This window comes from Achroia grisella, unplaced genomic scaffold, assembly GCF_030625045.1.
Source record: "Achroia grisella isolate CSIRO2021 unplaced genomic scaffold, CSIRO_AGI_Agris_v1 utg840, whole genome shotgun sequence".
NCBI lineage: Eukaryota > Metazoa > Arthropoda > Insecta > Lepidoptera > Pyralidae > Achroia > Achroia grisella.
Window position 1 is genome coordinate 1370164 of NW_026713038.1, and position 14042 is coordinate 1384205.

General features: G+C 32.5%; 1 protein-coding gene across 2 annotated transcripts in view; it reads right to left on the reverse strand.

Annotated features, from left to right (window-relative positions):
• Positions 1–558: 558 nt before the first annotated feature.
• The window catches only part of LOC131852104 (homeobox protein Nkx-6.2), a 71111-nt gene continuing 57627 nt past the window's right edge, over positions 559–14042 (reverse strand). For both annotated transcript variants that reach the window (XM_059202737.1, XM_059202736.1), the window contains exon 3: positions 559–1291. In XM_059202737.1, coding sequence (XP_059058720.1) covers positions 1076–1291 — 216 coding nt within the window. In that variant the 3' untranslated portion in view covers positions 559–1075. The remainder of the gene's footprint in view (positions 1292–14042) is intronic.

Consider the following 14042-nt stretch of genomic DNA (forward strand, 5'->3'; position numbering starts at 1 on the left):
TAATACATATTGCGTACGCCATCCTAGCGTCAACCTTGAAATATTTTCATGAAATTTATCAACACTACAATTTATATTTACAATAAATTTAAAATAAAATTTAAAAATAATATTATATACAAATTATAAATTAGGTAAGCAAGCATTCCTTTTGACAATACTGGTGTAAAATTAGTTACATATAATGTAGGTACTTTAAGGTCTAAAATTGTTTAAATGACTTTTGTTACAAAATGTTTTAATATAAAATTGTTAGATAATTTCAAATTATTACACTATAATGTCCAGACAGTTTCTACAATACAAAAGCTTATCTAAATACATCATTATATAATTTCGTGAAGACATCAACACAATGACTACATAATAGGAAATTGGCACCGGGGAGTTTAGAGACAAAATTTACAATATTATAATAATTACCTCACAAAATACATATGGGTATAATGTAAAATCTAACTATAATAAATTACTTATTATGTATCACATGACTACTTATCATATTATTTACAAATCAAATAGAAAACTACTAACAACCTGACTGTACTCACACTTAGAAGTGATAGTATGCGAAGTTTATAGGCTGTTGGACATTGTCATTATTCTCATTATTCAATGCGTCTTGTTCACTATCTACTTCACTAGTACTCGCTAATTCTCGTTCATTCTCGACCATGCCCTGTTCGAATTTGCTAGCACCCCTAACTTGCCAATTCGAAAGATCGCACGGTGCGTCATCATTATTCGATTCCTTACAAAATGTTCTCGGCACTACATAATCGGGATATATATTTCCAAAGTTCAAGTAATAACCGTTCGACTCGTTACGTTCACTGTTCGCCGAGAATTTAGCATCGTTAATTGGATTTCTCGCATAATTCGATTGGAATTTCTCATCTCTGTAATTGACAAATGTTTTATAGTCGTTTTCGTAGTCATTGTCGAAGCTACGAGTGCTTACGCTATTGTCATTATTTTCAGAGTCTATTTCTAGTTCTTTAAAGTCATTCACGTCACTATTCTCACTGGCACTGGTTTTGAAGGGTTTCCCCTCACCGGTGCCGGATGGATCGGATCACTGGCGATGATGTGGTATTTGGTGATGAGGGATGTGTTGGTGATGAAGGTCGAGCCTCGGCCGTTTAGCGTCGTCGTCGTCACTGCAAGGGTCGTTGTCGTGGGGCTCTTGGTCGTCACATTCTTCACCGAGCTCTTCTTGCTTGCGTTTTGCTGTTGCCATTTCAGCGGCGTGCTTTTTCCGCCATTTTGTTCGTCTGTTTTGGAACCATACCTGTAAAAAAGAGAATGATTTGTTAGTTTTTTTATTCAGTTACAAGTGAAAAATCCTAAAAGAAATGCGTATCAAAACCTAATATAACTTTATAGGTAATTAATAAATTGCCTAAACTAATATTACAAAGACAAATCATTTATATTTTTTGTTTCTAGTTGTTAAACTCAAAATATTTATATAGCTAGTATAGGTAGACAACAAAAAGAAACTTGAGACATAACTTCAATTTATTTCGTATTATTCAGTTAATTTAAGTCAAACAAAGTTGTTACATGTTGGTTCGGGGTATTGCAAAGAGACATTATCTGAAAATACACCACTAAATTCACGGGCAATGTTTGCGTTACAGAAAGCCAAATATAAAGAGCGCGCAAACAATTTTCAGCGCCATGTGAACCTAATCTCCACGGGCGACATCATAATGCCTCATTAAACACCGCCTTTTAAGTCGCAACACAAACTTATACGCGTCCCTTTTGCTCCTCCAGACATTCCCTTAGTAGGATAAGGATGGCTATAGTAGCCATGTTCTACGGTAATTAAGGGTCGTTTTGCAAATTACACGGTACTTAACCAGCCATATAACGCTCATTAATCACCGGGTGAGGGTGTCTTGCGCTTCGCTCGCTCTTATACAGTTGGTATATGTTCGTCCCTCTCACACAGTCTGTCGGGCGGTAGACAGGAGTTTAATTAGGTCATAAATACATTTTCATGATTAGAGTGGAGCCTTGAGATGGAGAGCGTCGATTTCGCTGAATATTCGGCCGGCGATTACTCGGGAGCAGATGTCGATGTTATTATAAAGGAATCCTGGAGGTTAAAATTAGGTCTTCAGCCGACCTCGTTATGTTAATGGCGTTAAAACTTAATGAGACATGCCTTTGATTCTTTTACCAACTACCTATGGATTTAGAAACTTTTTATTTGATACATTGACCATTTATTTATTACATGAGTGTTTTATCATTTCATATTATCAATACCATTTATTATTTCATATCCTTAAAATTTTGTGAAAAGATGCAAATCGAGAAGAGATTCTCAAATACAACTGATATTTTTTATACTTAAATTACAATAATAATAATAGTTGTCTCCTATAGTAGAGTAACTTAATTAGTTTTACTTATGTATAACTGCACACTGATAGTTAATACGTTAAAAAATATAAACGTTTTCTTGCCAATTGATGTTAGGTAAGAAAATTGTTATAGATTTTACCATACTATCTAATAGAGTAGATGATACAATAGGTAGTATCTAAATATACATTAACGTAATTTGTGTTTACCTTCATTGTCGTATGTAATAGAGCAAATACAAGACAGAACTGGTGTTGTGGTCTCCTCCAGTAGGCATAACAACAGGCCAATAACGATATGTTATAAATAAAGCTTTATTAAAATTTAGGTGATCAGTTAAGTGACGACCTGCAGCGGGAGCGACTATGTATTCGTTGTCTGCACTAATTTTATACAACAACAAGATTTAAGTTTTTATAACTAAAAAAGTCCAAAAATTCTTGAGCACTTTTATATACTATAACATTTATAGATAGCAACTTTATCAGCGATTAACATAAGTTATACTCCACCCGGACAGTGCCGCGATATAGAACTACTTTATAGCATTTATTTCTTGTACAGTTCATTATTACAGGTTATTTATTTAATGAGACTTAATTTTCTTAATTTATATATTCAAAATATGAATTAGTTACCCGCTATATCAGACACTATATCCTCAACCGTATACAGGATTAGTGTTGTAACAACGCCTTGTAACGATATTTTGATGGCTTCTGGCAACTTGGCGTGTTTATTAATTAGACCCTTTATGAAATGCTGGGTTCCGTGCAATGTCATAAATACTTCAGTAGCTGGAATTCGAGCTATTGTGGCTTTATGGTACTCAGTGGCGTTTTAAGATGTCGGATGACTTACGGTTTAATGTTCTTAGTAATATATCAGATTATCGCTATAAAAGTGGTTTCTTAATGAGGTATTATCACTATAATAACTCTAAAGCAGTGAATTTAAATAATAAATACCAGTTATGGCTACTAGGTGCAATAAAACCATAATTACCTAAGGATTGACAAGTCTCCTATATTTAGAATGATTAGAATTCAGTCAAATTTGAAATTTCCGTCTACACTATATTTTGACAGTTTCAATGGTTTACCAATTTATTCGTGGGAACAGAACCCACGATCATTAGAGGCGATGTGCTAACGCATCCAGTGGTCGCGGGTTCGATTTCCCGCACCGTAAAAACATTTGTATTTGTGAAAATGATTTTTTATATTACTTTGAGTGATATCTAAGTATACTATGTATGTATTTAAAAAAATCTCGGTACTTATTTCTATCAGTTGTCAAACACCCATAACACAAGATCTGCTGAGTTTGTGACTGGACGGCATTGTGTAAATTGTCCTGGGCTATTATTTACTGGTTATAATATTTTGGGAAAAATACCAGAAAAAATGGTATCATCATCATCATCACCGTGGAATTAAGGCTAACCAATGATGATGAAAAAATGGTATATTAATTTAAAAACGTAGGAACTAGGTACTTAGCAAAATGTAACCTATCAGGTATTAGATTCATTAAAATGTAGATAATAGATTCTGACTACTCTATCTGGTATTCTAGTAGTGATCAAATAAAATCAAAATATCTATATTCATGTAGGTCTATTACAGAATTTTGTGATATGTCAGTTCTACCGTCAGTTCGAAATGAGAAGGTCAGTTCGTATTCAATTAAATATTGTTTACAAGAATACAGATTCATTGTGTAGTGAAGGTATATTATTATTATTTTATTAATAATCTTGCAATAATAAATCTGCCAACGCAATATACAAATACTATGGTAATAAAAAGTCGGCAGCGTGAATACAACACGCCGTCCTACATACAGTGACATTATGATTGCTCCATTTACTTTTATTGTGGAAAAGTTGATGTGAAAAACAACAATTGTCTTTTTTACGATACAGGATAATAATCTTGATATACGACTTTTTATTTTATTACCAACTTAGCTACCCGCCCCGGCATCACTCGGGTGTACATATATATATATATATATATAAACCTTCCTCTTGAATCACTCTATCTATTGCTAAAACTGCAATAAAATCCGTTGTGTTAAAGTTTAAAAGATCTAAGGAAACACACAGCGGAAGAGATTTCTGGTTGTGATATGTAAAGACTAGCGATCCGCCCCGGTTTCGCGTATTTCAACAAATTGACACAAAACCTTAAAGAATTTGATTTTAACTACACTAAAACGTTTCTCCGGGATGAACTCCATTGATGTATGAAAACGAATGAAAATCTGTTTTTGAGATTACCGTAGATATATATCTAGACAGATTCAGTATGAAAGGGACGATGTTTATAATTTATATCGTGGTATGGGCATGTAATGCGTAGGAATGAAGATCATATCCTAAGGACGATGTTACAAATGAATGTGGATGGTTATAAGGGAGAGGAAGACTGAAAAAGAGATGGATGGACTGTGTGAGAGATGATATGGTGAGAAAAGGAGTAAATAACGTGATGACTGCGAACAGAGATGAATGGAAGAGAAAAACATATTACGCCGACCCCAAATAAATGGGATAAGGAAGAAGCAGATGATGATGATATAGACAGATTCAGTGGGGACTTTATTTTATATGTATAGTTTAGTATTTAGCTGTAGTATGTCGCTAGCGGTCCCTGCGTGAATTATTGCCTGATGATGTAGGTTTCTACAGGTGAAATAATTTAACATTGTCGACAGATTATAATAATCAGTCGAATATGTTTTGAATTTATTCATTACCTACAAACAATAATCAAATACTATAGACTATGATCTCGCATTGGCTTTGCATGGTACAGTTAGTGTAAGGTCTTCATTTTCTGGTAGCTTAGCACGTAATAAATGTTTATCGCTGCCAATGCAGTATTTTACAGGCAAAAGATTGTAGCTAAGGTTCACCTTATGATAAACGTAACAGTCGCCTATGTATAACAGTACTATGGACAACATGTGTCGGCCGTGATTACTACATAAAGTGTGTAAATAGTACGAGTTAATTTTAATTATTTATACTTAACATTACTATGCCTCTTTTTTTGCAAGTCCATTCATGCGTCACCGTCTCTTTCTGTCTTGTTTCCTCTATCCAAAGGTTGTCTGGAAGAGATAGCTTATGCGACAACACCGATTTGGGTCTCTATTACTCTATTTGATGTGCTTTGTAATTTACATTTGATGTCATAAAGACTTAATAAATAAATTCATGATACGTAAGTTACTGAAATTGTCTATACAATAATTATTAGTTATTATGTATAAAGAATCCTTTATAAACAAATTCGAAATGGAGGAGATATAAGTCAACAAAAATAATATAGGTTACCAAAAGAGAGTTGAAGTAAGGGTTCCTCACCGACCGACAAACACCGTGACGTATGTTTATTATTATATTTACGAGCTTACTGAACAACTTGCGACCCTTTCACGCGACGCGAGTAACATTATTACTTATATTATTATTTTCCAGTCTTCCTTTATTCCCCGACTTACCCGATCCCCCTGCATTCAATTACTTAAGTGCTCGCGGCGTAACCACGGGAAATATACCTATCTCTCTCAAACATATGGCTTATAGGTGATACTCTCGCGAGGAGGGTCGGGTAATTATGTGAATATATCTATTATTTTTCACAAGAGATTGTTGTAATGGCTCGATAGACATAAATGCGCTTTCAGTGGCGGTAGCGAATAAAAACGTCTTACCACGTCCGCCATCTTGTTATACGAGTAATTAATTCGAATGAGAAGTTGGATGTTTTCTTTGTAGTAGCCGAGGTATGACTTGTTATTAGAGTTGTAATAAAACAAAACAACATTTTAGTAGTTACTAAACTGAATACTCGTTACTGCAGTATCGTTACCTTATTACACCCTTTTCATAATTATACTACATCATCATTTCTATATGATCGTCAATGGACTATTTTTAGGTCTAGTCTAGTTTTTTTGATCGCAGCTGAAACTAAGTACTTATATATACTTATTAAGTAAGCAAGCAATATTTGTTCGAAGGGATTTCGTAAATTAAGTTTAGATTTATTGATAATGAACGCTTTACAATCACATTAGAAAAATTAGTTAAGTAAAATATTTTTAATGTAATTTTAGGAATAGATAGAGTGATTCAAGAGAAAGGTTTACATGCATAATAAATGTACATCCATGCGAAGCTGGGGCGAGTAGCTATTATAGTATAAGTATCTACTAGGTAACTACAGAAACTAATAAAGTAACTACAAAATATCCAAAGTAACGACCTGGTAATTCGGTACAGGTGCAGTACTAGTTACTTTAGCCCGGTTAGGTACCGTTTGCAACAACTCTACTTATCATTAGAAAGCTGTCCGTCGAGAATTAAACAACGGAGAATGGATCTATACACTGTGAATGGGTACGTACAAAATTAATAAGTCTTAAGTAGTCACTTAATATGATTTGCGTGTTTTTTTCTATGACATCGCTGTTCAACAAATTAAACTTAGGTACTTATTATTTTACATAAAGTTGGAGTCGTAATAAGTATTGGTTATGAATATTTTCAAATATTTTTAATATTTGAAAGTATTCATAACCAATAATAATCTTATTATGACGAAGTACTAAAATGGTTAGGTAACATATCTTTGTACTTGATACTGATTTTTAAAAGCTTATATAATTTAGAATTGTATTATTATAAGAAGTTCTTTAAATATTTAAAACAGTTTTAATGAAATTTTGTAGATAAACTGATTTTATTTGCAATTAATAATAATAATAGAGAATACAGTACGATATAAAATATATTTTTTTGTCAATTGAAGTAGACAAAATAACGGATAACAGTGTAAACTGAAAATTATTTTACATTTATTCATATTCAAGAACTCAACGGAATTATCTTCGGATTTAGTACATCTAAAACTAAGTGACATTTAAGATCTAGGACGAAAATTAAGATTCGATTTGTTGACGATAATTCACGTCGGAGTTATTTGTTACCCTAATCTTGCGATTGGCTTTAGGACCATTGAGCAAATAATCACTACATTTTTTTCAGGACTTTTTGGGTGCTATTAAAATTTGAGGTTTGTTTTCAATATTTAATTAATATTTTCCAATTTTAAATTTGGTAATTTATTATGACATTTTTTTAAGTTATTAGACCTTGAGAAGAAGCTATCAGCCTTTGACCATAGACAGTACGGCTGAAGATCAACTCCTGTCTGACGTCAGCTAGGGTTGTCGTGATATCACGAGTATCATAACGAGTGGTAGATAAAAAACAAATTGTTATGACTATTCAAAAGTGCTTAAATTAAGTTTATTTGAATAAATGATTTTCTATTCTATTCCATTCTATTCTATTCTATCAATTCTTTTGATCGGGACAAGGGATCTATGGGAGGGAAAAATTTGTGCGAGGAATCAAATCTGCGACCATCGGAAGTAATGCTCTGCTATATATCCTAAACCGCTAGATATAAACATAGAGATCGTCAATTTTGAATTTGGAACAGTCATTTACTCGTTCTGATCAGGATTCTTATTTTGTATGGTAATCTAAGCTTTACTCTGTACTTTGATTAACAACGTATGTAAACATAGGAAATAAAATGATACCAAAGTTTAGTTCAACAAAGAACTAACCAATACCAATCATGTAAACTGTCAGTGTGTGAAAATAAATCATATGTATCCATGGCGTGGAGAAAGTTTATCCAGTAGATACGTGACTCGGTTTATGAGAACTGATAAATACTGACGCCGGTGTTGTGATGAAAACAGCGGGGCATCATTGTAAGATTTTTATTATATTGAGGAGTTTGGGCTTGTCTGGTGCTTAGATCTGTAGCACTGCAACCTACATAGATCTATTATACTCGCCATTTTTTAGAGTTCGCTACCTAGACCCGTCAGGGACATAAATTTAGGGGTTTTCCTAGGAGCGATGATTTTTATCTCCTCAGGATAGAGTTTAAACTTTTGAAAGGAGATATTTCGTTTATGCATGAGTAGACTACAACCAAATCGGATGTGTAGTAGCGTTTCTTCTGCTTGACAAAATGTGCAGATTTTTGTTGTGCGCATGCATAACTTTGCCATGCGTTTATTCAATTTACAGGGTCCAGTAAGGGTCCTAGTATGCATCATGATGCATATATTGTTTTTCCTAATTTGCAATAGTCTATTGAAGTATTTGTTCGAGTAGCCCATAATTTGGGCTTTTGGATGTACTAATCCTGGCGTATGGTGGAAATGGTTTACACTATTTTCTAGTAGTCGTCCTGTAGTCAACTTCAGATGCAACTAATTTATTTATAATAATTTCCATGAATGAATCACACGCTTTTTTATAAAAAACATATTAGCTTTCTGCATTCCCTATCTATATAACTTTAACTGTGACAAATTTTATACCAGGAATATCCCCGTAATTTTCGTAATGAGGTTACAAAGTTTTTAAAGTTACTCTACCACTACACCTAGTCCTTTCAACCACTACACCTTGAAAAAAATTCAAGTAGGTAATAAGTTAACAGATAGTTTGAGTGTCATATATCAAGACAACTGCCACAATATCGAATCTCTAAAAGAATGTTCCCCGCTTTCCAGCTACCAATTCCCATAGTTTAAATCCACGAGATCATTAGTCGGCGGTGTCATTTGTCACTGGTTAGTTATCGCACCCTTTCCGTACTTAATAGTCTTCGCGATTTGTACCCGACTGATGCTCGCGTGGTCTCTACTAATGATCGTGTACTATCTACTATTATCAGAATTATTTATCAGAAGGAAGTACTTTTTTTAAACTCAGGACAATTCATATAGAGCCTTCCAGTCGTATGCTAAGCAGAGCTTGTGTTATAGGTACTAGACAATTAATACAAATATATTTTTACTTATAAATATATACATATTATACATAGAAAAGCCCATATACCAGATCGATACAAACAATTATACCAACTAGTAGTCGAAATTCGACAATTAATTTAAATTGTGATTATGTTTCACATTTAATAAGACTATAGACAAATAATATTAATCTATTTTCAATTTGACCATATGCGTCTATCTGTCAAATACATGGTAGTGTGTTTTTATGGTCTTTTTGTATTGACTTAATGTCTGTATAGGTGTAATGTATTCTATATTAATAATTTAAAAAATATTAGCATTCTGAACTCCTTCTCTATATAAACTAAAGTGTTCGGAATTCCATACTCTTCCGCCCGCGAAATTTTCGTAAAAAGGGGCACACAGTTTTTGATGTACATGTTTGATATACATGTTATACATATAAACTTTCCTCTTGAATCACACTATCTATTTAAAAAAAACCGCTTTTAAAAATCTGTTGCGTAGATTTAAAGATTTAAGCATACATAGGGATCGACAGACAGCGACAGGGACTTTGTTTTATACTATGTAATGATCATACTTATAATAAATATAATAGTAAATATTATTGAAATAAATAATAAGTCTTCGATAGGCATGGGAACCGATTACGTATCAGAAAGCCAACATGCCATCAATATGTAATTGGGGTCAATCCACGATCGGCTTATTGTTTTGTAACAACGAAATAATAATTATTAATAAGACTCACGCTTCAGTTAGACGTTAATGTTTGCCGGACATTGGTACATTGGTGGGCAAGCGCCGGATTATTGGTCATTGTGAATATACAGTTGTGTGGTGCAAACGATAAGCTTAAAACATGTTTGTATTATAGGAATATGTGTATTATAGAAATGTTTGCTGTATAATATATAATATATGTTGCATAATACGTCCGGGACCGTAGAAAATATATGCCTGGAAAATTCTTAAACAGTGTAAGATAACACAATTAATATATTGGAATAGTATAGTACGATTTATTGAGTTTTAAATAACAACGAAATAATAATTATTAATAAATCTAACAATTCACTTTCATTAGACTTTAATGCTTGCCAGTAGGCAAACGCCAGATTATTGGTCTTTGTTAATACTACAGGTAGATAGAGGACTTCTCTTTTTGTGACTTAAATTAATATGGATTTTTTATGAAAATTATGTACTTTTATTTGTCAATGTTATTATGGAACCATCAATAAGTAATAAATGTAGTTACAAAATTAATAAATATAATTACAAAATTGTTTCACCAGACAATTCAACTATAATTTGCCAGCTGGCTTTTACAGACTTCTGGAGCCGCTGAAAGCCAACTTCCGCCTGCAGCTGAAGGCTAATTCCCAGCTGTGCGCAAGCGGGTGTATGTTTCTCATCCATTAAAAAAAATCAGGTCACATATTTATGTACTTTGTTTCTAATCTGCCAAGCGCTTGACACTTGGACCTGATTTAACCACATTAGTAATTATGTATTGCGATCATTAATAACATGTTTTGCGTAATTTCAGCTATCGACAAATGCAAATGTTAATGAAGCAAGTTATATGATGTATAGATAATTATTGTATGTTAATTATATCTATGTAATCAGTGTCATTACAACCAAACTACTTCAGTATAGAGTTGGAAATTGAAGTAGCATTTATTTATGTATCATGATAATAATTATGTATTATTTTACCATTATCAAAATATATTATTACAAGTATTAAGGGCTGTTTGGGGTATAATTTTACAGTCCAGAAGTTGAACTGAACTGTTACCACCATGAAAAGAAACATGTGTATCTTGAAGATATTTTTTTATAAACTGTACCAGCATAATAAAAATATTTCTAGAAAATATTAAATGTTAGAACATCCATACTAACATTATGATTGCAAAAGTCTGTCTGTTACTTACTTTTTCATGACTTCAGTCATGAAAAAGTAAGGGAGAAACGATTTTTAATGAAATTTGACATAAAGATTAATTGTATCAAGACAAAGAAAAAGAAGCATGTGTACGTCACACAGGCTTCTTTTTATCTTAAAAACTACTATAGAAGGCTATACTATATAGGATCTAATGAGATATGGAAGTTTATGCAGGTATAGTATCGGCTAACTTGTTATAAAAAAAAATATTATAACGAAAAATTCTACTTTTTTGCTCACATTGACCCTAATTAGTATTATTCCTGTATCAAATATAATAACATACATACGTACATAGAAAATGATATGACAGAAATCTATGACTTGTTGTACTGTATACTCACGTACTTGGCACTGGTCAACTTAGTTTGGGATTAAATTACTCTATGTGGATATATCTATGGTTATCTATACAAATATTATAAACCAGAACATAAGCATGGCAATTCAAAGAGGAAACGCTGCCAGTATCTTAGGTCCGCAGCTTCGATGTGCCGTGTTGTATTAAAATATTTTTTTGTAATTAAATTTAATTGTTTATAATAAAATTAGGGAAGATTTTATTCAATTTTTTTTTTTATATTCTAGAATCAAATTTGCTTCGCACGGATGCATTACAAATCTTCCAATTCTTCTGTACATACACGTATTATAAATATAAATCTTCCTCTTGAATTACTCTATATATTGCTGACTGCATTAAAATACGTTCCGTAATTTAAAAGATATAAGCAAACATACAGTAGCGACTTTTATTTATACTATAGTAATGTAGTGTAATGATAGAGATATAAAAAAAATTCATCATAAACTATAAAAGTTTATCTATGTTATAGTATTCTGTTCTGATGATTACGCAATCATTGCAGAATAAATTAGTATTTATTATCTTAATCGAGTGTATATTTAATATTTTGACTACAATGAATTCATTGCCCAATTTATAATCATAAATATTTTGACCTAAGCATATAAAGTTGTACATGATTAGTTGAAAAGAACAACAGACCAGTTTCTTACTCATAAGTATTGTACTAAAAGAATTACCGAATGATTGCTAAATTAAAAAAGAGTGAAAGTGCTTAAAAAAATATTTGTACAGATATTATTTCTATTCTATCATTACATAGTATAAAATGAAGTCGCTGTCGCTGTCTCTCCCTATGTATGCTTAAATCTTAAAAACTACGCAACGGATTTAGAAGCGGTTTTTTTAATGTATAGAGTGATTCAAGAGGAATGTTTATATATATAATACATGTACATGTACGAAGCCGAGGCAAGTAGCTAGTATAATATAATATAATATATATATGTTTGATATTCGTAACAATATGCCCTGTGACATTGAACAGCGACCATTTTGCAGCGAAAGGTATACTTGTAGGTACTGTCGAGATTGCAATTTTTAATATATAGAGTGATTCTAGAGGAAGGTTTATATATATTTATATATATAATATATATACACCCGTACGAGTAGCTAGTTCTACATAAATGATTTAGTTCAATGATGTCTATATATCATACGATCATCGATCGAGGCAAAGCCATCACAATGACACAGAGCACAAAAGCCACCATTCCACATGCCGCTTTCGGCAATTTAATTTTTATCTTTATTTGCACGGTACCGGGCAGTCGTTTTGAAGAATTTGTGGCCGATAGGTAAATTGGAATTGTGTTTTTGATCGATGGCTCGAGCCCGCACTAATGGACGATGGGAAAAAATAAATACAGCACGAGTGAGCATTTCATTCGCTATTCGAAAACGGCTAGGCAGTGCCTATTGATTTATATATTTTGAATGTCGATAAATGCAAATATCTTTCCTTTATATGGGCCTTTTTTTAAAACTTAAGATAAAACATTAAATTTAACCATTTTTAAATCGTTATATATTTTTAAATTTTTTTTTAATCTATCGCTCATTCGGAATGTCTCATCAAAAGAAGAATGAATCAAAAAATTTCCGTGTTGCTCTTTCAAATAATTTATAATATAGCATTCTAAGCAATGTCTTCATATTCTTCGTAAACTAGAAATGAATCATAATATTTTTAGCAAGCGTAAATGCAATGTTTTTGTATTTATTTTTTAATTATATATATTTTTGTGTCATTTTTGAACTTATAGATACACGTAATACATACATTTTATTAATATTCTAAACGCGAAAGTTGTGAGTATGGATGGATGTTTGTTACTCATTCACGCAAAGCTACTGAACGGACTTTGATGAAACTTTACAGTAATATAGCTTATATATAGGCTGTAAATTTCACGCGAGTTAAACCGCGGGCACAGCTAGTATACTTTATCAATTGTCCGATAAGTCTCTGACCAGTTTAATTTGAAATCCACGGGGAACAAGTTGCGGCGTAGCAATTAGTACGTACTGTATATATTTAGCCAAACAAAAGGGTTGCATCAATAAAGAGTAAAGGAAAAAAGTTCATTATGGAAGCATCTATCCGCACGATGTCCATAAATCATAAAAGGATTAGAGGAAGCAAGCGCCCCGCCGCTACAAATTTGGCGTTATTAAAAAAACTCATTTGCAAATTTGGAAAGACAAAGAGATATTAAAGCGATAAACTGAATTATCTTCAATTTGGCCGGTCCCCGGTGGGCGATGAAAAAATACACCCCTTTCTTTTGCTTAAAGTGGGTATAAAAATGTTAATGTTGGACGTTTAGGTGCTGGGCAAGGTGGTAGTCGCGGGGGTGTCATCCGCTCTATATTTGTATCAGCATAAGTGTGCTACAAAAACAAATAAAAAACAAATAATTTCAATAAAGGTTCTCAATCGAATAGAATAGGTAATTATTTATT